Genomic DNA, 24252 nt, shown 5'->3' with positions numbered 1-24252 from the left:
GGCACTAAGAGGTGACAAAATAACCGTCTTACTACTCCATTCCAACAAAATCAGCACTTTACATAGTTTATACAGCCTACAAATTCATGCAACACATTCGTTTTGCAATATAGTCATACATATTATTAGGATATTGTCAGTGGTTCAAGTCTTACATGCTATTAAGAGTTATCTAATTCTTGGATTTTGACACAGTGTGTCCTGAGAAGTAATATAATTACATTTGTACAATAAATACAGCACAGATAAAACAACTTCCCCAATTTTAAGTATATCAAATAATATGAGAAACAGTAAGCTATCTGAAAAGCTTCTGTTCAGTGCTTACATTTTTAATTGTCAATGCCAAACTAGAGTGCTTTTATTGAGGATTATCATTGCATTCATTACTGACACCAACTCTGTACCAGATGTTGTTATGGCTGATCCTGATCTAATGGAAAACAGGTTGAGGCCCTGAAATATAATACTTTACTAATAGCTGCTCAGGTTATTGCAGAAAGGGCTTCTTCGAAATGACCCTTTGGCTTTCATTTGTTTAGAGCAAGGATTGCGTGCATATATAGGCCACTTCTAAAGGTACCATTTCTTTGGTATCTGAATTTATCTTTTCAAATTTTGGTTTATTCATATTAGGGGTGGGTGATATGACCAAAATCTTATATCACGATATGAGTAATTTTATTGCACGGTAACAATATATATCACATTACAATTTTTTTTGCTTTAAATAAGGTCTTTAGGATATCAATTTTTTATACCATAGAAATGTCATTAATTCTTGTCACCAATGTCAATATCACAAAAAACTAATACTAGCCTAAATTAAAACATAAATAAATAAAAATCAGCCTCAATAAAGACAAGTAAACAGTGATTAAATAAGAAACTAATTACAAGCAGGACAAAAAAACTACAGTAGAACAAACAAATAAAAAATGCTACATTGTATAATCAAATGAATAAAACGCTGCATATTCTTTACAATGTAAATTAAATATATATTTCTTCTTATTAAAGTTACAAAAGAGATTTAGTCAAGAACAGTGAGAGATTTTCTCTCTTCTGTTTAACATAAATGACAGACAGCAGGAATATTAGACTGCTGTCACTTTAAGAGCTGCCCAGATCCAATATACTGTTACACATGTGCTTTCTTTCTCAGCTGTTTGCTTTCACTTAAGACCTAAATTACTGTGTTTATGAGGATACTTGCAAAGACGGCATTTTGATATATACAAGTGTGTGTATTTAACTGTTCCGGGCCTATAAAATGGCAAAAATAACTCCGTTCAATACTTACTTTATGAGCACCGTCTTCACATGCGCCTTTCTGACAGTGCTTAAAATCACTTGTTTTTAAACTGCAATGCTTAAAAACGCGTGCAAACGATACGTTTTCGTGACTACGTAGCACAGCAACATCACATGAGCGTGTAACTGCGATAGAATGGATTGTCCAAAATCTCTACCGGTTGATACATTTCTACTGGTTAATCGTGTCTACCGGTATATTGCCCACCCCTAATTCATATATACATCCATAACCATTAAGAGCGTATATATAAATGGCTCGAAGTTAAGTTCAATGTTAACTAGCCACCAAAACATAGATGTACAGACGTCTATTTTTAAGCGCATGTCTGTCTGCTCAAAGATAGATGTGAAGACATGTATAGATTAATAGTCATACCAGGGGTTGTATTTATGGGAATTCTGTTCAATAACAACCCTAGCTGGACTATTGCAGTCTAGGTTGAGTTGAATTTACCAAGTGAAAAAGGGACAGAATTGGCAGAATTACATTCCAAAATGGACAAAGACGACAAGTAAAAGTGCCACCTGCCTGCTTTGTGAAGAGGCCTACTATATGTATGAATGGACCTTTTATGGGGGGCTCTCATCAATTCTGGTCACATCAGCCAGATCAGAGGCGTTCTTTCAAAGGGCTGCTTTACCTCATTTATTCACTGATACACAATTATCCGTCTCTGGTTTGAACTTTAATTGGACAAATGAAAATGCAAAGTTGATTCCATTGCTATGTCTCCAGCTGTCCCAATCCTTTCAAGAAATTGGCTGTTTCTCTTCCAAACTCCAGAATAGAGCTTTTCAAAAAGCTTGTCAGATTGTTTCGATACACAAAAACAAGCTAAAGTATAACTTCCCACAATGTCAAATTTCATAACTTTTTTAAGACAACAGTTTAAAATGTCTCCCTTGGACATTAATAAAGTGTTACTGTAGTTATTGCACTAGTATGTACTGTCATTGATCCTTGGTTTGAAAACTCCAGCAATAAACTTGCAATAAAAAATAGCAGTGATTGCAGAAACACTATGGAGAGAGAAAAATACTGATATGACAGGTTTCAGACAAATGACACTTTTCAAACAAACAGATCAACAGACCTGTTGTTGCCCCAGGCTGACCGTGTTGCTGAGTTGACAGTAAAATGAGCAAACATGTCAGATTTCTTGCGGACGAAAGGTAGAGACTTTGAAAGCTGGTAGAGAGGTCAGCTGACCGGAGGGCTGAGGTACTGGACGGAAGAAACGAGTTTAAGACAGTCAGGATCCACAAATTCAGAATCTGTAAAGAAATTAGAAAAAGATTCAATATTTCAATGTGCAAGTAGCTCTAAGGTTGAATCTCACCAAGAAATATGTCATATTTCCCCCACCAAAGTAAAAAAAACAAAAAAACACATGAATAAGACTTAAAATACAAATAAGAAATTATACATTTATAGATAAAGATGTTATGTATTTTGACATTATTTCTCCAAAAAAAAAAAATGCATTCTCATTAATCTGATATAAAATATAATGATATACCATTAATCTGGTATAAAAACCTTCCTGTCCAAAGAAAACAAAAAACTTTTTTTAATGAGCATAAATTAAACAACAACAAATACTATGATGTGCCTGTTCACTTATAATTGTACTTTTCATTTAGAATTGTACTTTAAATTTAAATAATATATAATTATTTTCACATTATAATAATGAGAATTAGATTTATTTAATTATTTATTGGTTGGACAGTCAACAACAAGAATTGCTGCTTAATGTGCTTAAATGTCACAATATAATAATAATAATAATAATAATAATAATAATAATAATGGTCCTAAAAATTTCTTGAATTTTTGTTTATGCAAAATATGATGTTTTGACAGATCTTGTGACATTCACTCATACTGTGATCCTATAATTATTCACAAACTCTTTTAGCATCTGAAGTGAGTAAATTTCACTCCTGTCATTGTCATTGTCATTTATTTGAAGCAGCTGCACCAGATAAATTACTCTACTTTGAGGCAAATGTTTGTTTCCTTTAAGCATCAACCAACTCAACAAGGGTTTAGCGTTCCAGCAGTGCAGTCTATTCCCTTTCCATCTTAGTGTCCTGCACAAATAGCTAATTCCATCCCTCAATATTGACACAGTCCCCATTGTGTACCACGTCATTGGACTAAATCGTCCGTAGAGTCATGAAACCAAACTAACAGCATGAGGCTTATTCCCTAAGCCAGAAAACAGAACAGAGTCCTGTTCAGCATCACCTCTCTCAATAGGCAGCAGTCAACCAGCTCTATACATCTGCTCTGTAGTGGCTCCCGGGTTGCTAAGAACACTCCCAGGAGCACACTGATGGATTATAGACCAGTCAAAGCCAACATGAACCCCTTCCCCTCTGGCTGTAAGCCGAACTGCTGGAGAGCAGCATCAGATGAGACAAGCATGTATAGAAAATGTCCTGCTCTGATGAAAGATAATGTATGAGGAAATACAGACAGGCTTAGTTTGATTCTGGTGAAGAAATGCAGGTGGTTTAAACATTCTGTTCAATCTCACACTGGGTTTTCAGCACTCATGCAAAGGGTTGTTATATGTCTATACTGCCACATAGTGGCCAAACTGTACTTTTACAGTGTAAAAAATTAACACTGTTTTTATCTGTAAACCTCTCCATTTAATTAAAAACAAACATGTCAACATCTATCACTACATAATAAAACATATTTGGCTGAACTGTGCCCCCCACCATGCTGCAAGTCACTGGTGGCTTAGACTGAATACATGCTTTCATATTTTCCAGATGTGCATGCAAACAGCTGTCTGTTGTGTAAAGATCCACTGAGAGCTGAGCAGGAAATAAAAGCATGTCAAAAGACCATTCACTGCTCATGTCGAACTCTGTGACCATGATATAACCATCCAAAACAAGCCGAGCAATATACCTCAGGCCACATTCAAATACATTTCCTGCATGAGAAAGCTATGTCACCAAGTACACCATGTCGTGTTGTAGGTGAAAATGTTTCAAATGTGAATACAAGCTTCACATTTTTATTGTACACTGATTTTACAATAAGAAATACAAACTCTAAAAAAGAGAAAGTCCTTTCTCACACTCTTTTGATGTTGTCCTGGTTTTATTTGCTTATTTATCTTCTAAAGCAGCTCTGTTAAGAACAGGCAGACTGAAGGTGGATAAAAATCCACTTTAGTCTGATTAGAGTAACAGGGAACTCAAAATGAGTTCAGTATCTACGTTCAGCATTGTTTGGTACACAGGTGAAGTAATAGTTAAAGGGGTCATATGATGTTGCTAAAAAGAACATTATTTTGTGTATTTGGTGTAATGAAATGTGTTTATGCGGTTTAAGGTTCAAAAACATTATTTTTCACATATTTTTTGTACATTATTGTTTCTCCTCTATGCCCCCTCTTTGGATTTGAGACTTTCGTCTTTGCAACTTTACAGATCTTCTAATCACACATAAATGTTCCTTAAGAGTAAATAAGTATGTAGCAACCTGCAATCTGACACAATCAGTGCTCTTGTGATACCCACATTTTGGGGCCCCTTTTAGCAGCAGAAATGGGGTAGGCAGATTTGCAAAAAGGCTGTAAAATGTCCATCAAAAGTTTACACAAAGAAAAAAAAATCATTTAGGACATTTTAAATTTGAATCAAATTCTTTGTCAACAGGGCCAGACAGCCTTGTTAAATTATTAACAAGCTATTCTCCTCAAATTCCATTTACTTTCAGTTCCACCGTTATCATTTTAAATTATTAATTACCACAGGTCAGGTGTTTTCTTTTTAGACAAAAATTCCTAATCACCAAAAAGCAAAATAAGCAAAATAAAAACAATAAAATCTTTAAAACACAACTCTATACACCTAAGGAATATAAAACAATTACATGAAAGAATTACCTGCAGCATCAAATCCTAAATCAGAAGCTTACGACACTAACATCATTTCCACACTCATGCTGGTACACTGCCAATATACTGAGAGCTTTCCCATCTAAGTGCTGTTGCTATGGTTTCAAGATATCAGCTGAAATATATAACAAGACAGATATGTAGGGAGGATATCTGACCTTGAAGCCCTATCAAAAGCAGCTCTGCTACCCTTAGTGCTCATTAATTTACTCCAAACACTCGCGCCTGGAGAACTATAATTCTAAAGCTGCCAAGTAAGTAACAAACCCATAGAGACAATGCTTATTGTAGATTTCAATGTATCCATATTAATGTATTTCAGTAGACAATGTGTAACCATTTCAGATCTTTTTTTGTGGAATAGTTTGCATGAGAGTACTAATAATAGACCAAACGACTAAAACCCTCCCTCCCTCTAAAATCCTAATTACACATCGAGTCCATCAACGCTCAGTGACGCACACACCAAACAACCTATAGATCAGAGTCTTCGAGCACCTCTGCTGACCCAGCTACAGCAAAATCATTCCCAGAAAGCCTTGAAACGCTGAGACACAAACACTTACCCTGACACAAGCACAAAACAGTGGCCACTGACTCCCTTATGATGTAATTAAAGAAGAGGTTTTAAAAGCCCTGATCTGCAAAATGTGCTTCTGCACTATAATGACTGGCAGTGTAAAAATAAACTACTTTGAAAATGCTTTAAAGAAGTATTATGTTGTTGAACCTTTCCAATTTTCCAATTTTATTTTTTTTTAAACTGCATAATGCTCACCTCCTGCAACTGACAGCCTGTTACAGTACAGCATGCCAATTTGTTCACCTCTTGCCACTGTTTGTGAGTGAACTAAAGGAGAAAGTGCTTGCTGTGAGTATACCTGCAAGGCATGTGAGAATTTGACAGCAGGATGAAGGACTAAGTGACATGTTTCCTCTGAGGCCTCACTAGCACAGGTGCTTCTCAAGCACCCCTACAGTCATTAATAATGAAACTTTTTAGCTCTATTTTTCTCGCAATAAGATCACAGTGATTTGGAAAGCTAGAAATCAAGCAAATACATAATGTAAACATATATATGTATGCAATACTTTATGCATGGCAAGACAAATTGTCCTAAACCATAATAAGAGTGTCAACACTTGAAATCTAGAGCTTTGGAAATTTTCCCAAAAAAAACCAAATATTTATGAACTGGATAGTCAACATGACGTGTGACAGTGGCAATGTCCTTCAGTGTGGCAAGTGTCTAAATATATTTTAGACTGCAGATTGCAATTATTGTATTATATTTAATGTCAAATGGATGGATGGATGAGCACTGAAAAGACATAATTGTGCAAATATGTGCTAACTCTTGATTAGATAAATCCAGCACCTGTTTCAATTCTTCATTCGGCATCTGCGTTCTACTTTCTTATCCCCTGGAAAGACACTGCATGATCCCTCACTATTCACAGCAGACTTCCTGAGATGCCGTAATCTATGCTTCTTTTTGGATGGGTTTCCCTCTTCCACCTTATTATGGTGGTCCTCTCTGCAAAAAAAATCTGAAGAGGCAGAGGCCATGAGAGGAAGAGATGTAGGCCTGGTAGCTTGAGATACGTCTGCATCACCAAATTCAACATCACATGGACCGTAAGTTTCCAACACCAAATCATCGGAAGCATTGGTAGTGACAAGTCCCTCTGTCTCTAAAAGGGAAGGTTTCACATCTTCAGAAAAGCTGGACCTCCTCAAGCAATGTCTAGCATGCAAGCCTCTCTCAGTAGTTGCCACTGGCCTTTTCTTGTGCTTTGACTTTATGTATTTTTCAGACTGTTCTTTGTTCCGTTTTGCCCCTTGATCAAGCACAAGGGCATCTCTTATCTCACAGCTTGAGTGAGCTTGAGATAAGTTGATTTTCAAAGAAGACAATTGACTAGCACACTGCTCAACAAGGGAAGCTATGCTGATGTCACTTCTTATCCCACAGGTGCTGGCTGGAGAGAGTAGGTCTCTGGTTATTGGCTGTGGAGCTGGAGTGGATCTGGGAAGACTGGCATGGGCCCAAAGGTCTGAAGTCTTGATGTGCTCAATGAGGGACATACAAGAACGGCACAGGTGCATTTCTTTAGCTCCATTTCTCAGGGAATTCTTGCAGGATTCACAAAGAGAATCCTTGTTTATGGCCAACACAAACAAAGACCTTGTCCCAGAGCCAGGGGAGCTTACCACTGGGGACTGCAAATCTCTACCTGGAGTCGTAGGAGAGTCGATATTGAATATCCTGAAACACACACCACTCATTGGGGTCCTGGGTTGGCTCTCTGGAAAGGCCAAGGTTGACATCACTGTATTTGCATCATATTTTGAGGGCAGAACACCAACACTTTTTTGACTTGACTCTTTGAAATTAACAGTGTCTCCTCTACCTTTAACAGTTCTTGCTCCTTTTGTTGGTTTTCTAACCCTTGCTGACTGGGTTTCGCATCTCAGACATGCATCTCTTCTTTCTTCACTGTTATTTTTTGAAGATCTCAATTCTGTTGGGTTGCTTTTGTCTGTCCTATGCTTTAGCCAGTTAACTATACCCATAGCCATAGATATCTCAGTGTCACAAAGCTTTAGTAAGCAATCCTTCCCCATCCATTTACTTTGCAGAAGCTCTTGACCAACAAAGTCCTGAGCCAAAGGTGGGGCAAGATTCTCCTCTGCTCCAACATGGAAGCTGTACATGGACAATGGAAGATCACTGCACTGGCCAACAATGCTGTCTGTTAGATCGAGCTCGTCATCAAAGATCGGGGTAATCTCTGCCTCGCTGGGGTCACAGAATAGCTCATAAAGAGCATCTCCACTGTACGTGTCCCTAGGGAACTTACTGGAGTGCACTGGAGTGAGGGAACTTCTGCTGTGGTCCTCAAAACCAGGAGAAACATGATCACAGTAGCCCTCATCACTGGTGTTCCCTTGGTTGTCACTTTTGGGTGTTATCACATCAGTATTAAATTCCCTGATCTCGGATTCTACAGGTCGTGGTGTATTTGCTGTTACATCTTCAGACTTGGTTGTGGAAGGTGATTTTGTGATAGGTGTTGTGGATTTTGTTGCATGTCCTGGTGCTTTTGAACTTTGCCCTAATAGCAAAGTTCTGTTTAGGGTTTCCCACAACCCAAACATGTCCAAGACCTCAGCGTGAGCTGGAGAGGCCAGACATTCCTTACCTCCCTGGAAACCTGCAGTAGTAGGGCTTTGTTTTGGAGGTTCACAGGCAACTTTGTGATGCTCTGGGCTAAGAACCCCCTCAGGTGATACAAGATCATCAGCAAATATCTCACCACAACCAGCCTGAGATCCAAAGCTTTTTAATGAAGCCACATCCTCACAGACATTAGCACAACATTCACTGGAAGAATCAGAGGGAGTCTCACTGAGTTCGTCATTAAATCTGCTTCCTGCAGTGGTACGCTCTCTGTGTATTACCGTCTTCCTCGTCCGTTTCAATGATGGAACATTTTCACCTACAACACGACATGGTGTACTTGGTGAGACAGCTTTCTCATGTTTGTGTCTTTTGTGAACAAACAAGTCCTTAATGGCCTTCCTAGGTTTCCTCAGGGAGATCCTCTTTTTAGGAATGGATTTGGCTATGCAGGGCACAAAGGGCACTTGAGGCGTTAGGTTACGGTAATCGATGATTTCACGACTGCTGCCAGATGTTTCCCGATTCTCACGAAGCAACCTTAGAGGCGCCTCGAACCCTGAAAAGCTGACACTGGTCACCAGCTTATGGTGATGGCGCCAGTTGGTCCCATCCTTGTATCCAGGGCTCTCAGCTTGCTGTTGTCCCATTCTTCTCACACAGTCATGGGTTCTGCTTCTTCTAAAAGAGCTAGGGAGCCGTCTGTGACCTTCTGAGAGCGTGTCACTAACCCCTGGAGACAGTATGTCTAGAGTGTCTGGCACAGGCAGTGAGGATGGGCTTTCATCAGTACTGTGTGTATTCACAAATCCATTATTCATGGTGATTTGAGATTTGTGCTCTTCAGGCCCTTTACATCGGCCATGTGCCTTACTTGACCTCTTCCGATCATCTGAAGAATCTTCGCTCTTTGACAGCTTCATGTTTTCATATACATAACTGTAACTAGACATGAGACAAATACAGGATACATTAAATATAGGAGGATTATTTGTGATTTTTATTTACCTGTAATTTGGGCCATTTTTCTAATATTTTATAATATTATATTGTACTTTAAATCATAAATGTGTTTACTATCTCGTCCTTTATCACTCACATTTGAACAAGATTAAGAACATTTCAAAGAAACGTATCCAAAAAATTTTTTTTTATGTCTAATGTTTTTAGTTTTTGATGCTTTTGAATCCACACTTCAAATTGGCTATGAGATCAGAGAGAAATTTCTATATGCAACAGAAACGCACAACAAATGAATCTTCAAAACAAGTAATGAACATTATTTCAGAAAAAAAAACATTAAGCTCTTATCAGCTGAACAATAATGTTGAAAGGATTTTAAACTCATTCACATAATTGTAATGCAGGTCCCACATAGCCTGTGTCTGTTTTTTATTATTCCTGACAGCTAACATTCACTGCCATACATATGTGAAAACTATTCAGTAATATTAAACAGTACATTATTTTGATGTATGCTATTATTTGACGTAATCGGGGAAATTGCAATACATCTAGTAGTGTATTGCAATAGTATTTATACTACGCATAGCTACAGTATATTTTAAAGCAGATGACAGGTTGATTTGTAGTAAGAAGAAAAAAAGGATGTTATTGTGCACTTCGTTTGACTGAAACACTTCGTTAATACCGATATCATTTAACTGTAACTCAAATTTGATACCACAAGGACAGTCTGTGTAGCTTATAAAATAGGTCACACAAGTAGCCTATATTATGACAAGATTGAGCATTATGTGGCTCTATAACTTCCAATAAACAACGGGTCATACTAACGGTAATGAGCCAACCGTAAATGCCTGACAATAACAAAATTCCATTGATTTTATATTTAGGAATAACTCGTTTGTAACGTACTCTGCCCTAACGTAACGTTACTGGCTTGCAGTTCGTCGTTCGATTTCATTTGAGCAACGCCTTGATACACACGTTTTTGCCTAAAACGAAGTACACTGAATTCCAATAAATAAACAAATTCGAATGGCACGCCATTTCAGCGGTCATTTCAATACATACCTGAAGCAGATTGTGACAGAAGGCGTTTGGCGGGAGCTGGTGGTTCACAGGCGCGTGACAAGATGGGATGCTCTGGCTGTCAGCGAGCGTGTGAAGATAATTACGATAGCCAATCAGAAGACAGAATAACGCTCACAACACAGCATCATCACTCACGGATCATACGCCTGGGTACAATGAGCGCGGAACGTTCTCACACTCTGTGGACACTGAAATATCACTGTCGGGCTTTCATAACATTTCTGGTTGAGAAACATAAAGCCTCCAGGCTTATCTCAAACGGAAAGAGCAATATTAACAAATATATTCCCCTAAAAAAATGAAAGAAAACCGGTGTATCACAACCCACTAATACCACTCCAGTTATATTATAAAAAAAGCTATTTGAATCCACAGAATCATTTAAAATATTTAGTGTTAAAAGCTAATGCTTAATATTTGCTTGTACTATTACACTAATGCTAATATTTTACTTGTGAATTCCTTCAAAACAAAACACAAGATTCTTGAAATGTCAACAAAATGTAATTAACCTTTTGAGGAAAACTGAAAATAACACTGACAAACATAACCATTTTTGAAAAAAGGTACAGAACTAAACAGAAATATTATGCCTCCCCTCTGTTTTCATTAGACTATGTTTGACAGCATGCTTTAATGTCACTCTGTTCAAATTTTAAGTTATAACATCACATGTGTGTTTTCACACTTTGAACTACCTTTTCATTTATTTAAACTAAACGTTAATTAGCCAAACTGGGCACTCCAAACTGATATGACTTTCTTTGAAACACACACAAATAATGAATTGTCCAAATAATGAAAGTCAATGGGTCCAAAAAATTTCAAGCTACAAAAAAAGACATTCAAATAGCACTTTCTGATTACATATAATCAGATTGAGTAAATAGTATATGGCCTGAACCCAGAGAACACTCCTATCCCCAAGCTGGGATACGAATAGATAAGAGTGAGGAGTTGGGGTGGAGGAGGGATGCCAGAAAAACTGTCCCGGGACAGAGGTAAGTGCAAATGTCGATCACAGATAAGGACCCCATCCAAGGTACATGAGGCACAGGAGGTTATCATCCGTGGCTTCCTGAATGAGGTAGTGTACATGGCCCTCAATGGACAGAGGCAGGCCCATCACTTTATTCCTGTTCTTGATCACTCCCTGAAGACGCTGCTCTATGTCCAGAACATGAGTCTTAGCCTAGAGTGGAACAAAATCAAATTATGGCTATTTACAACTCATTACTTAATTAAAATGCAGCAGCTCAAATTGCATGTAAAGACGAGACACTTAAAGTACTCAAAGCAAGTGTATTCTAATTTCTAACCATAATACCTTATGTTTATTCATAATTCAAGCCTGCTTAGCTGAATATAAAAGCACATATGATAGACGTCATATAGGTAAAGATCTTCATTCAGGCTGAAGTTACTAAGTACCTTCTCATTGAGGATCTCTCCAGATTCATTGACTTGTGTCTTAGAGGAACCCTTGACAGGTTTACTCCACTCTACCAAAGGATCATGCAGGAATGTGTTTAAAACACTGGTGAAATGGAATAAAAAGACATCATGAAATTTTAAGTATTATACAAATACTGTATGAAATGTTAAACTCATTACGCAAATCAAACACACTCAACATAGAACAGAGATTTGGTTTGAGAGATTTTTCAGTATTCATGCATTTTTACTGCAGTATCATGTCTACCAATAAGTGCTGCTATTTTGTGGGTCTATACGGAATATCATTCAACGCTACTGTGCATTCAACAAGAACATAACAGTGTTTACAGGTAAAGTAGCTTACTTATTTAATGCACTAATTTACAATTGAGAAAAGCATTGGATTTTAAGCTCAAAAGTGATTATTTAGATTGCCAAAAAAAAAAAAAATCATAAACATAGTGCTACAAATTCATTAAAAATAATTAAAATATTCATATTGAATATTTTGCCTTGGTTGTTGTAGTCCAATGCATATCAGGTTGAACATTTAACCATAAACATAATCTTAATCCGTAACATCTGTCATAAAAAATAATACTGGTCAATCTTTAACCCTTGATAAATAATATACCAAAAAAGAAAAATAATAAACATCAAGTAGTAGTGAGAGCAACTGCGGTGATATGGATATGTATGTTTCAGCATGTATGATACTTCCGTTCGAAAGTTAGGGGCCAGTATGTTTTTATTTTAAAAGAAATTAATACTTGAAGAGTTCAGATGCAAAAAAGTGCCATTTGAAATTTTCTTAGAAAATGAGCATTTTTATCAGGCTCCTATGTGTAGGTTCAGTAATTTCACTTTAATGGCAATGAATAGGTTATTTTCATTGCCATTAAAGTGAAATAACTGAACATAAACATAGGAGCCTGAGAAAAATGCTCATTTTAGAAGAAAATTTCATACGGCACTTAGAGGCTTTTGCATCTGAACTCTTCACTTATTTCATTAACATTAAAGTTGATCAAAAGTGACAGTAAAGACATCTGTAAGGTTACACTGGTTTCTATTTCAAATAAAGGCTGTTCTTTTAAACCTTCTATTTATCAATATTTTTTCAGAATTGGAAAAAGAATGCATCATGGTTTCCATAACAATTATTAAACAGCACAACAGTTTTTAACACTGATAATAATAAACCAAATTAGCATAGCAGAATGAATTCTGATGGATCATGTGACACTGAAGACTGGAGTAATGGCTGCTGAAAATTGTCATCACAGGAATAAGTTACATTTTAAAATATATTAAAACAATAACAGTTATTTTAAATTATAATATTTCACCATATAACAGTTAGTCCTGTATTTTTAATCAAATAAATGCAGCCTTGGTGAGAATAAGAGACTTATTTCAAAAATATACAAAAAAAAATCTTATCAACCCCAAACTTTTGAACTGTAGTTTAAGTTCAGAGATGTTCACCTCATGAGTGGCTCTCTCTGGTCCCTCATGAGTCTGAGTGTGACTTCACAGGCCTGTCTGAACAAGCCCTCTGTGCCCATCGGCCCCATCGCATGAACCATGTTCTGAGTGAGCCGGAAGGGAACCACCTCAGGAACATCAAATATCTCTCCCTTAAGCACCAAAAACACATTTATTCTTCAGTTACCCCAAGATATCAAATATAGGGAGTAATAAAATTGTCACATTCCTCATTCATCTGACCTTGTTGAAGAGGCAGTTGAAGTCCACATGGACACACTCGCCAGTTAGGGAGTCAAACAAAATGTTCTCTCCATGGCGATCGCCAAGGCCAAGAATATAGCCCACCATAGACATGACCGCAGTAGAGCGACAGTAAGCAGACCTGCTGTTGTACCTGTGAAATGCCACATTTGCCCCGTGTGCGAAGACATTCAAGTAAGTGCTTTTCTAATGAAATACTCAAAACTCACTTTAATAGCTAATACTAAGAAACACTTAGCATATTACTGTGCAAAGATACTATGAATATGAATAAAACTCTGAAAGCCTGTAATATACAGTATACCAAGAGGTGGGATCAGGAAACGTCCGTAGGAACCACTCGTGAAAAACTGGCGGATGTCTGGCACACAGCACATCTTTGTGCAGTTTCAGCTTCTCCTGAAAAGATGCTGTTTTTGGCAAAATCAGCTTTCGCAGCTCTGTCCCACTGACATAGATCCCTGTTCAAAAAATACACCAATTGCACAATAAAAAAAAATGGGAAGTGAAAACTTCAAAAAAAATACTAAATATTAAAACAGCATGTTTAACACTCTCTAGAATTGATTCTGATTGGTTAATCGATATTTCATGCCTATATACAATACATACCCATTGAAATAAAAATGTATTAATGTAATATTTATATATTAATATTAATGTATTAAAGCAGAAATGTTGTGAAACAGTATTATAATTTAAAATAAATGTTTTCTATTTGAATATGTTTTAAAATGTATTTTATTTCTGTAATGGCAAAACTGAATTTTCAGCAGCCATTACTCAGACTTCAGTGTCACATGATCCTTCAGAAATCATTCTAATATGCTGATTTGCTGCTCAAGAAATGACATAGATCCCTGTTCAAAAAGTACACCAATTTCGCAATAAAAAAAAAAGGGAAGTGAAAACAGTCTGAAAAATACTAAATATTAAAACAGCATGTTTAACACTCTCTATAATTGATTCTGATTGGTTAATCGATATTTCATGCCTATATACAATACATCACCATTCAAATAAAAATGTATTAATGTAATATTTATATATTAATATTAATGTATTAAAGCAGAAATGTTGTGAAACAGTATTATAATTTAAAATAAATGTTTTCTATTTGAATATGTTTTAAAATGTATTTATTTCTGTAATGGCAAAACTGAATTTTCAGCAGCCATTACTCAGACTTCAGTGTCACATGATCCTTCAGAAATCATTCTAATATGCTGATTTGCTGCTCAAGAAATATTTATTTTTATCATTGTAAATAGTGCTGCCTAATATATATATATATATTTTTTTTTTTTACATTTTTCCAGGATTCTTTGATGAATGTGAAACAGAAATCTTTTGTAACATTATAAAATGTCTTCACTCCCCCTTTTTTTTTTTTTAGCAATTTAATGCATCCTGTCAAAAAAAAAAAATCTTACTGCCCCAAAGATTTGAATGGCAGTAGGCCTATGTATGTTTATTTATTCGGTGATAAAAACTGTAAGCTGATGATTATTACAAAATAAACCACTTCAGACTGATACAAGGTTTTTTTTATGATCTGTGTCAGGATATATAATGCGACACATAGCATTATATAACATCAAGGCTATGAAATCAGCACACCTTTCTCTTTATACAGCTTTGTGAGGATGTGGCGTAAACCCGCCGTGTTGTTGACCCACTCTATTATGCCACACTCTTCATTCAGAGGGATGACCACGTATGTCCGAATGTGCAAATCCCTCCGTCTAGACTCTGCATCTTTCCTCAAAGACTAACAAAGGCACATTTTGATTAGGAAAGTTCTCAGGAAAATGCAGTTCATCGCTCAAGTCTATCGTGAACAGCACAACTCTAGTACCTTATTAATGAGACAGTTGAACTCCATCAGGCGGCAATCTTTCCTCAGGTCATCTTTAGGTTTGCACATCATGGTGTAGAACTTTCCATCAGAGCCCTTGAGCGAGATCTTTTTTGGCTTCTGCAAGGATGCCAAGATCTCTACCTTCATGAAATGAAACGTAAAATGATATCATGAATAAAGTATCATCGAAAATTAGAGTGATGCATTATGTGCTCAAAAACTGGAGTATAGTGGGCCTGACTGTGTCATCGAAGCCAGCGAGGTAGACCCAGTGTCCTGGAAAGGCATCGTGTTTGGGGTTGGCTCCTCCAGTGGAAGGCAGGGTGGGTATAAGGACAGACTGCAGGGGGATGAGGATCTGACTGAAGGTGGGCTCTTCCACCAGTTTCTTCAGCATTTTGAAGTGTACACTCATGCTGAGGGTGCTGCTGTTCCCATCCACCTACACAATTAAACAAAAACACAGTCTGCCTGCATACAAATGCAAGAGTAATTTTAAGAACCAACTGATTTTGAAAATGAATGCCTAAGGGGAAAGTTGAGGAGTACTAAAGATTAATAATAAATGTACAAAAGCTGTTACCTTGGAAATCGAAATATTATTTTCTTGCTAGCGGTACAGTCTGTCCTACTGGTTTATTGCCGAGCTCCACCAGCTTGTCAGTCAGTCTGTTGGCATCTCCTATAAATTTCCCAAATGACTCATTCAAACTGACAGCCTTCTTCTGGATCTCCTTACATCTGTTCATTCGAGTTGGATAGGAGGACTAAAAAATGAAAGAAGCATGTACATTACACAGTTCATTTCCATGAAAAGACATCATTTATGGTTGTAGATGTGACTGAGATGTATGACCTTTGACACAGCCGTCATCATCCACATAGCTTGTTGAGGGTAAGCCAAGAAAACTTTAGCCACAATCTCCATGAGCACAGCAAAGACCTCGTTGTTGGAGTGGCAGATTCGGGAGATGAGCTGTGAGAAGGCCGTGAGGAACTGGTAGGGCGAGAGGTTGCTGGTGTGTTCGCTGATGACAGAATTGATCTTAGTGAGCTCAGCACGCATTTGGGCTCGGTCAGAGCGGCCAGCTGAAAAAGAGGGAGGACCAAAAAGAGGCTGGTGTATCATGGTGGTCTGTTTTAAAGGGGTCATATGATGCGATTTCAATTTTTCCTTTCTCTTTGTAGTGTTACAAGCTCTTGGTGCATAAAGAAGATCTGTAAAGTTGCAAAGACTAAAGTGCTTTTCAGACCGATGAGTTTTGTAAAAATCGACGCGTTTCAGAAAGGCGGGGCATAGAGGAGAAACAATAATGTACAGTATGTGGAAAATAATGTGTTTTTTTTTACCTTAAACCGCATAAAAACATTTCATTACACCAAATACACAAAATAATGTTCTTTTTAGCAACATCATATGACCCCTTTAACTAGGTTAGTCAATCTTTGGGTTGATAGTAAATTGATTTGAATCATTAGGCTACTGCACTGAAATTTCAGTTCCATTAGGCAAGAAAAAAAACAACTTCACAATATTAATAATAATAATAACACTAGTAATAATTACAACTATCACAAATACTATTAATATTTTCACTTTTTTGTAATATTGCACACTCTTTTAGCAAATCCTTCAATTTTTAGCATTAGAAATCAATTACTGGTCAACAAACGATTTATGATTTAAAAGGTTGAAATATTTCAAGAACAATGCATATGAATCTGCTCGATTCATAATCAATGCACTGATTAAATAAGTAAATCTTTTAATTATTTATTTTTAAAACTATAGCTAATCGATTTGATTGATTATTTTGACTTGTTGTCAATTACAGGCCAATAAAAGGATTTAAATATTTCAAAATCAGTGCATATGATTTTGCAAGATTTGTAATCGATGTTTTTGTAATTCAATAAATTAATTGTTTATATGCTTAGTTTTACCACTACAGACTATCGCAAATAATTTTGTTTTACCTTTTTCAAACTCATAAACTTTGGCTCCGAAGTCTAGCCATAAGGTTAGCATTCTCGGCATGGCTTGATAGATGTACTGATTGCCAAACTGCAGGGCTCTATGAAGAGAGCACATTGAAACATTTAATTCAGAACTGCTCTTACAGGAGGACTACCAATAGAAAACATCTTACTTTCCAAAATATGTGACGAAATAACGGATGAGGTTGCCCTGTCTTTCCAGTTTGCTGTCAGTGACCATGGGCATCACCTTGTCGTAGTATTTGGCCAGGTAGAAGTTACCATCCTCCCATTCTGGTAACAGATGTGTGACATCCTGTATTTACGAAAGAGAAAGTTATTGTCTAAACTAGGGCTGGACAGATTTAATTGTGAAGAACATTTTAATAATCTAAAGAACCATTTTTCACTATAAACAACCTTTTGTCCAATGGAAAAGTTTCATTTAACAATTGAATTTATTTTACATTTACACTATGTTGACCCCTTTTAATAAAGAGAGTGTTACAGTACTTGAATCTCGTTGTAATTACATTTTTAAGTTATTTAGTTAAACTTACATTTAAGTTATTAAGTTAAAAGATTTTTCCCCATATCACCCAGCCCTAAGTCTAATCGATCTGATTCCTGTTGCATTTGTCCTCGTCAGTAAGTAACTGAAATACCTTATAGGTTTTCATTATAGCATTGCTCTCAAAGTTGGCCGTATCTTCCATGTATCTGCCCACCAGCAGCATGGCATTCCCTTTTATCTGGATTTTCTTTGGGTCCGCGAGTGGCTGGTCATCAGGAAAACACTGCTGCACACCTTTCTGCAGGACTATCAGAGCCTGATGCACATCACCCTATAAAAACAAAAATTTTTCTTATGACAATTTTAATGATGGTTAAGACCTCCATCAAAGAGATCTGCATTGTTATAAACAACATTTAGCTCGTTGACACTAATAGCTTCGTGGGCAGCGCACCGACATACAGCGCCGCTGCACTTCAGGCATCCCGAGTTCGAGTCTCAGCTCGCAGACCTTTCCCGATCCTGTCCCACTCTCTGTCTCCCACTTTGCTACAATCTACATACCAAGATTATTTTCGTAAACGAAAAGGACTGATCAAAAAACATTTTCATAAACTGAAATAAAATAAAAATGTCAAAATAAATGAAAAACTAAAACTGAAATAAAATAATAATTATCGAAAATAAATAATGGTTTTCGTAATTATTACGTTCTCACCCCGTGGTGGAAAAATAGCTGTGTAGCGGTTTAGGGAAATACCTGTAAATGGTGCATCATGCATGTGAGGTTCTGACGGAGAGACGCAAAGCAGTTTAAAGCAGAGTCCTAGATGGGTCCTGTTTGGTAAACCCGCACCCGCAGTAGGCCTACTTAACAGAACACCCGACCCGTTATCTGACAGCAGCACTAATTTAATTCTGTACCCGTCCCGATCCGTTTGACATAAAGACCGCGACCCGAACCGCACATGCATTAATCTACTACAGGGATCCTCAAATCTGGCTCGCGAGATCCACTTTCCTGCAGAGTTTAGCTGTAACCCTAAACAAACACACCTGACCATTCTAATCAATGTCTTCAGGATCATTAGAAAATCCACAGGTAGGTGAGTTTGATCAGGGTTAGCGCTAAACTCTGCAGGAAAGTGGATCTCGCGAGCGAGATTTGAGGATCATCAGTACGGCAAAATTATATATTTTCTCATGTAACAGAAGCAATCAAAACCAACATTAAGCACTCTAAGTTGGTGCTTTGAAGAAAAATAAATAGGCAGCGTAACATATAGTAATTAACAGAAAAAGATGAGAATGTGCATCCTTTCTGTAAACAATAGCCTACAAAACTTTTGCCTACATCTCGGGAACAATCTGCCAGGCTATTTTGAACAAATGCATAAACCACATCATACACACGCTAATAATTCTTCATAAATTAAAAGAACATAATTCAAAGCCTTTACTGTTAAATGTGATGTGTATATGTAGCCGTTGGTACGTTGTAGAAGCATTAAAAATAAAACTTGACTTTAAAATGATATATAGGCTACAGAAAGTGAGCAAAGAGCGCTCCCTAAGATGTCATTAAATTCATCTGCAGCACTGAATGGCTATAATGCGCAACGCTGCAAATCGAATTGTAATTAGATTAGGGTTGTGCCAATAGACGATAGTATCGTGTATCGACGATAGTCAGAGATATCGCCTGTGGCTGATGCCTTTGACGATAGCAAGACGATTATTATTATTAATATTATTATTATTATTATTATCATCAGGCTAGTAATACTAATCTAATTAATATTAGGGCTTATTGGTTGCATTATATTTCCTTTTCCACGTTTTTACAGTATTGCGCGTTTTAACCAATCACACACGATTATGCTGAGCTTTTGAATGCAATGGCCAATCAGAGGCGTTCAGATGAGTCATCACTGAAACAGCGGAGGTCTGTTGTTCAGCGCGCACTGACTGAATTCTGACTCGCGAAATCTCTCATCATAAACAAAGTGCAGATCTACGTGCGATGTAAGTATAAGAGATTTATTCATCATACTGTGTATATTCACTGATTTGTTATCATGTTAAATACAAATTCAGTCATATTAAAAACATTAGGCTGCTTTTAGCCTTACGCTGGAGTTGGTTCACTTTCCCGCAATGAAACTAAGTAAATAATTACATAAATTAGCACGATAATATCGTGTATCGGCGATCTCACAGGCTGACAATAGGACGATATGAAAATTGAGCATATCGCTCAACACTAAATTAGATGTAAATAGACGGCCCTCAGACAGAGCGTAAACATAATTAAGAATGGGACCGTTTAAAGGCAGCTGCCTATAGCGGGTATCGAATTGTAGGCTATAAGTTATCTGTTAATTCTGCTAAACTTTAATTACTAAAACTAAAGCTGAAACTATAAACTCTATAAAACTAAATAGAAATGTGTTCACAAAATAAAAAAAATTATTAATAAAACGAATAAAAACTAAACTGAATTTTATAGCAAATTTGAAAACGATATTAAAATAAAACGAATTAAAAAATTCAAAACTATAATAACCTTGCTACATACTATCCTATCCTAATAAAGACAAAAAAGGCCAAAACTAAAAGAAAAAAACTTAAACCTTAATCTTAAACAACATTTAGCTCAATTGTTATACCTTAGACCAGAGCCATTTGGCTTTCTCGATGAAGAGCTCAGAGAGGTGGGAGTTCTCAGCATTGAGCAGGGCGTTGAAAGCTGTTTGGTGATGACCAGCTCTTCTGGCCACACGAGCGCTCTGCAGCCAGCACTCACCGACCTGCTCCTCACATGAAGAACTGCAAAGAAGTCTTCATCAGCATAACAAACGCACTCTCAAATCTAATTATATCACCACTCAAACAGAATAGTTACAGCATACCTAACCCTAATGAATTAAAATGATTTACAAAGAGAAAAGACAATATACTACCAAGTATCTTTAAAAGCATATTCAAAAATGAACTCATTACTTGGATTTTTGACATGGAAGTAAAACATTTTGTATTTTGAACTGAAAGTAGCATGTGCTCATACCCCTTGCTGAGATTGAGAAGAGCTCTCCGCAGGGCCAGGATGGGTTCCTTGGCTCTGAACGAGTTTTGGGTCATAAGTTGGCGGGCGTCCCAGTTGAGTTTGGGCTCAGGCTTTTTTTCTGTGCTTTCCTTCTGCAGCTCAGTAAAGGCATGCTCCAACTCACACAGCATGTGCAGCCTAAGACCCAACACGAAAGTTGAGCATACTGTCTGTGTAGTTTTTATTTTTCCAAAATGGTCAACCACTAGATTACCTGACAATGTACGAGTATCCTCTCTGATAGGTGCCACACTCAAAACTGGCTGCTGATAAAGGGACGACTTGTTCTTTCCTGGCTATTTTAAGTTTTTCATAGAATCCCTTGGAATCTTGCTTCTTGGCAGCCAGCAACATTTGGCCAAGTCTGACACCCCATGTGCTGGACTTACAATCTATAAAACAGATATGACAAACATTAACGCTTCTTCAATCTGAAAAACATTTCTAGGTTTCTAGAAACAGCAAAAATCCTTTACCAGAGGCAAGATAGTCCTCAACTAAATCCCACTTTGACAGCGTCCATGCTGCCTCGACCCAGTACGCATTCAGATCGGACTTCCATCGTGGCCTTTGTAAAGGAAATAACGTCAGTTTAAAAACACAAAACCTGGGGCTGCATGAAACAGTGTCAGAAGGCTGCGTCTACATCAGTACACCTACCTGCTGGCCAGAACTCCATTGACCTGGGTTATTACTGTAGAGTTGGCCAAGACCCAACATAGAGTTCATAACACCATGATAATGGACAATCTGCATGCAAAGATAAGCAAGTGAGAGGGAAAAGTAGTAGTTACCATAATACTAGAAATGAGAAAATACATGAATGGTTAACCATGCAAATGTCAGTGACAGAACACTCTCAAGTTAAACTAAATCAAATCAAGTTTCCAATATGATCTTACTTAAAAGATATGAACTATACTTGTATTATAAAAGATATTAACTTAAATTACTACATAGGATTCTACAGAATATAACAAAAAAAAAATTGTCATATTGGATCTACTGCATTCGCCTGGGTAATTCTCAAAATATGCTGCTTGAATTTTCAGTCATGAAAAGCATATCAAATATTCCAGCAACCCCATATAAATTGCATCATTCTATAATTAAATAAAATTAAATCGTTTGACTCTTATGAAGCCCCCTTCCTGTTTTTTTTTATTTTTGCATATTTGTCACACTTAAAAGATTCAGATCATACAAATTTTAATATTACACAAAGATAACCCGAGTAAATACAAAATGCAGTTTTGAAATGATGATTTCATTTATTAAGGGAAAAAAGCTGTCCAAACCTGCCTAGCCCTGTGTGAAAAAGTAATTGCCCCCTAAATCTAATAACTGGTTGTGCCACCCTTTGCAGCAACAACTGCAATCAAGCAAGATAACTGTGGCAATGAGTCTTTCACATCGCTGTGGAGGGATTTTGGCCCACTCTTCTTTGCAGAATTGTTTTAATTCAGCCACATTGGAGGGTTTTCAAGCATGAATGGACTGTTTAAGGTCATGCCACAGCATATCAGCTGGATTTAAGTCCGGACTTTGACTTGGCCACTCCAGAACCTAAATTTTGTTTTTCTTGAGCCATTCAGAGGTGGACTTGCTGGTGTGTCTGGGATCATTGTCCTGCTGCATAACCCAAGTGCGCTTGAGCTAGAGGTCCCAAACTGACGGCTGGACATTCTCCTTCAATTTTATGAAATGCTGTGTTGGTTTCACGCCAGATGTAACGGGACACACACCTTCCAAAAAGTTCAACTTTTGTCTCATCAGTCCACAGAATATTTGCCCAAAAGTCTTGGGGATAATCAAGATATTTTTTGGCAAATGTGAGACGAGCCTTTGTGTTCTTTTTGGTCAGCAATGGCTTTTGCCTTGGAACTCTCCCATGGATGCCGTTTTTGCCCAGTCTCTTTCTTATTGTTGAATCATGAACACTGACCTTAATTGAGGCAAGTGAGGCCGTTCTTTAGATGTTGTTCTGGGTTCTTTTATGACCTCCTGGATGAGTCGTCGTTGCGCTCTTGGAGTAATTTTGGTAGGCTGGCCACTCCTGGGAAGGTTCACCACTGTTCCAACCTTTCTCCATTTGTGGATAATGGCTCCGACCGTGGTTCGCTGGAGTCCCAAAGCCTTAGAAATGGCTTCATAACCCTTTCCAGACCACACAAAGAAAGAAGGCGTAACTTTTATTCTCGCTGTAGTATTGTTGTTGCCGCCGCCATGTTGTGGAGATGCTGTGTGTTTCGTTGTGAAAGCGAAACTACTTTGTTTGGCCTTCCAAATAGGGCTGTCGCGATAACTGCAATATCGAAGTTATCTTCTATGGAAGAGCAAACCGCAGAGGAATGCAAGAACCGCAGCAACCGCGATTTTTGCGTTTTCTTTTTACGTAAGGTTATGCCCTTCTCGTTTTACACTTCATGCATGTGGACTGAATATTAAACAAGTTAGTAATGATAATATAATGTGTACTATGCTGATTTGTACAGAGGCTTCGTAGATTTGCACTTAACAAGCCTAAACAGACAGTGAATGAGAGAGAAATCGACTGAGCGCGTGCGATTACTTGCGTCTGTCCTCCAGGCAGAGTCATATATATTTGTGAAAATAGGTTGTCATGTCCAAGGAAAGCGAAATCTCTGTCTCAGCACCGACGCATAGCTGGTCAGCTGAGCCTTCTAAAGTGGCGCTCAAAGTTAAAATGATTTCAACAGCGTGTTTCATTACGTCTCTTTGAATGAATGAATCAGCATTTTTGAACGTGTAATTGAATGACAGTCACGTTCCACCACCTTGTGGCGCAACACTGTAACTACACTAACTGACAGACCGTCTAGAACACGCGCAGGTGGAAATATCAATAGAAAGTCTCTTGTCCAGTCAGATTAGAAAATCAGATTACAACTAGGCTAACTGTTATACATATAGGCTAACGATAGCCTAACGATCTTATTGTCAGGTTTATGTTCTGTTATGTGGACCGTTATTTTGTCATTCTCTTCTGTTTACTTCACTTCCTGTTTCAACGCTATTTGGTTTCGGTTTCATCGTCTTCTGAATATGACCTCGTTAGTTATATCGTAACACATACACACAAATTATATATATAT

The 24252-nt window shown here is 37.3% G+C and overlaps 1 protein-coding gene across 1 annotated transcript; it reads right to left on the bottom strand.

The window, feature by feature from the left end:
• Positions 1–1239: 1239 nt before the first annotated feature.
• LOC107710619 (uncharacterized) lies at positions 1240–10812 on the bottom strand. The gene is made up of 3 exons (XM_016515436.1): positions 10469–10812; positions 6626–9376; positions 1240–2592 (listed from the first exon to the last, which is right to left on the bottom strand). The coding sequence occupies exon 2, from the start codon at positions 9352–9354 to the stop codon at positions 6631–6633; it is 2724 nt and encodes a 907-aa protein (XP_016370922.1). The 5' UTR covers positions 9355–9376; positions 10469–10812; the 3' UTR covers positions 1240–2592; positions 6626–6630.
• Between the last annotated feature and the right edge of the window lie 13440 nt (positions 10813–24252).

Source organism: Sinocyclocheilus rhinocerous, unplaced genomic scaffold, assembly GCF_001515625.1.
Source record: "Sinocyclocheilus rhinocerous isolate Xijiao unplaced genomic scaffold, SAMN03320098_v1.1 scaffold507, whole genome shotgun sequence".
Classification (NCBI taxonomy): domain Eukaryota; kingdom Metazoa; phylum Chordata; class Actinopteri; order Cypriniformes; family Cyprinidae; genus Sinocyclocheilus; species Sinocyclocheilus rhinocerous.
The sequence above is the reverse complement of the archived record's forward strand: the minus strand, read 5'-3'. Positions and strand labels throughout refer to the sequence as shown.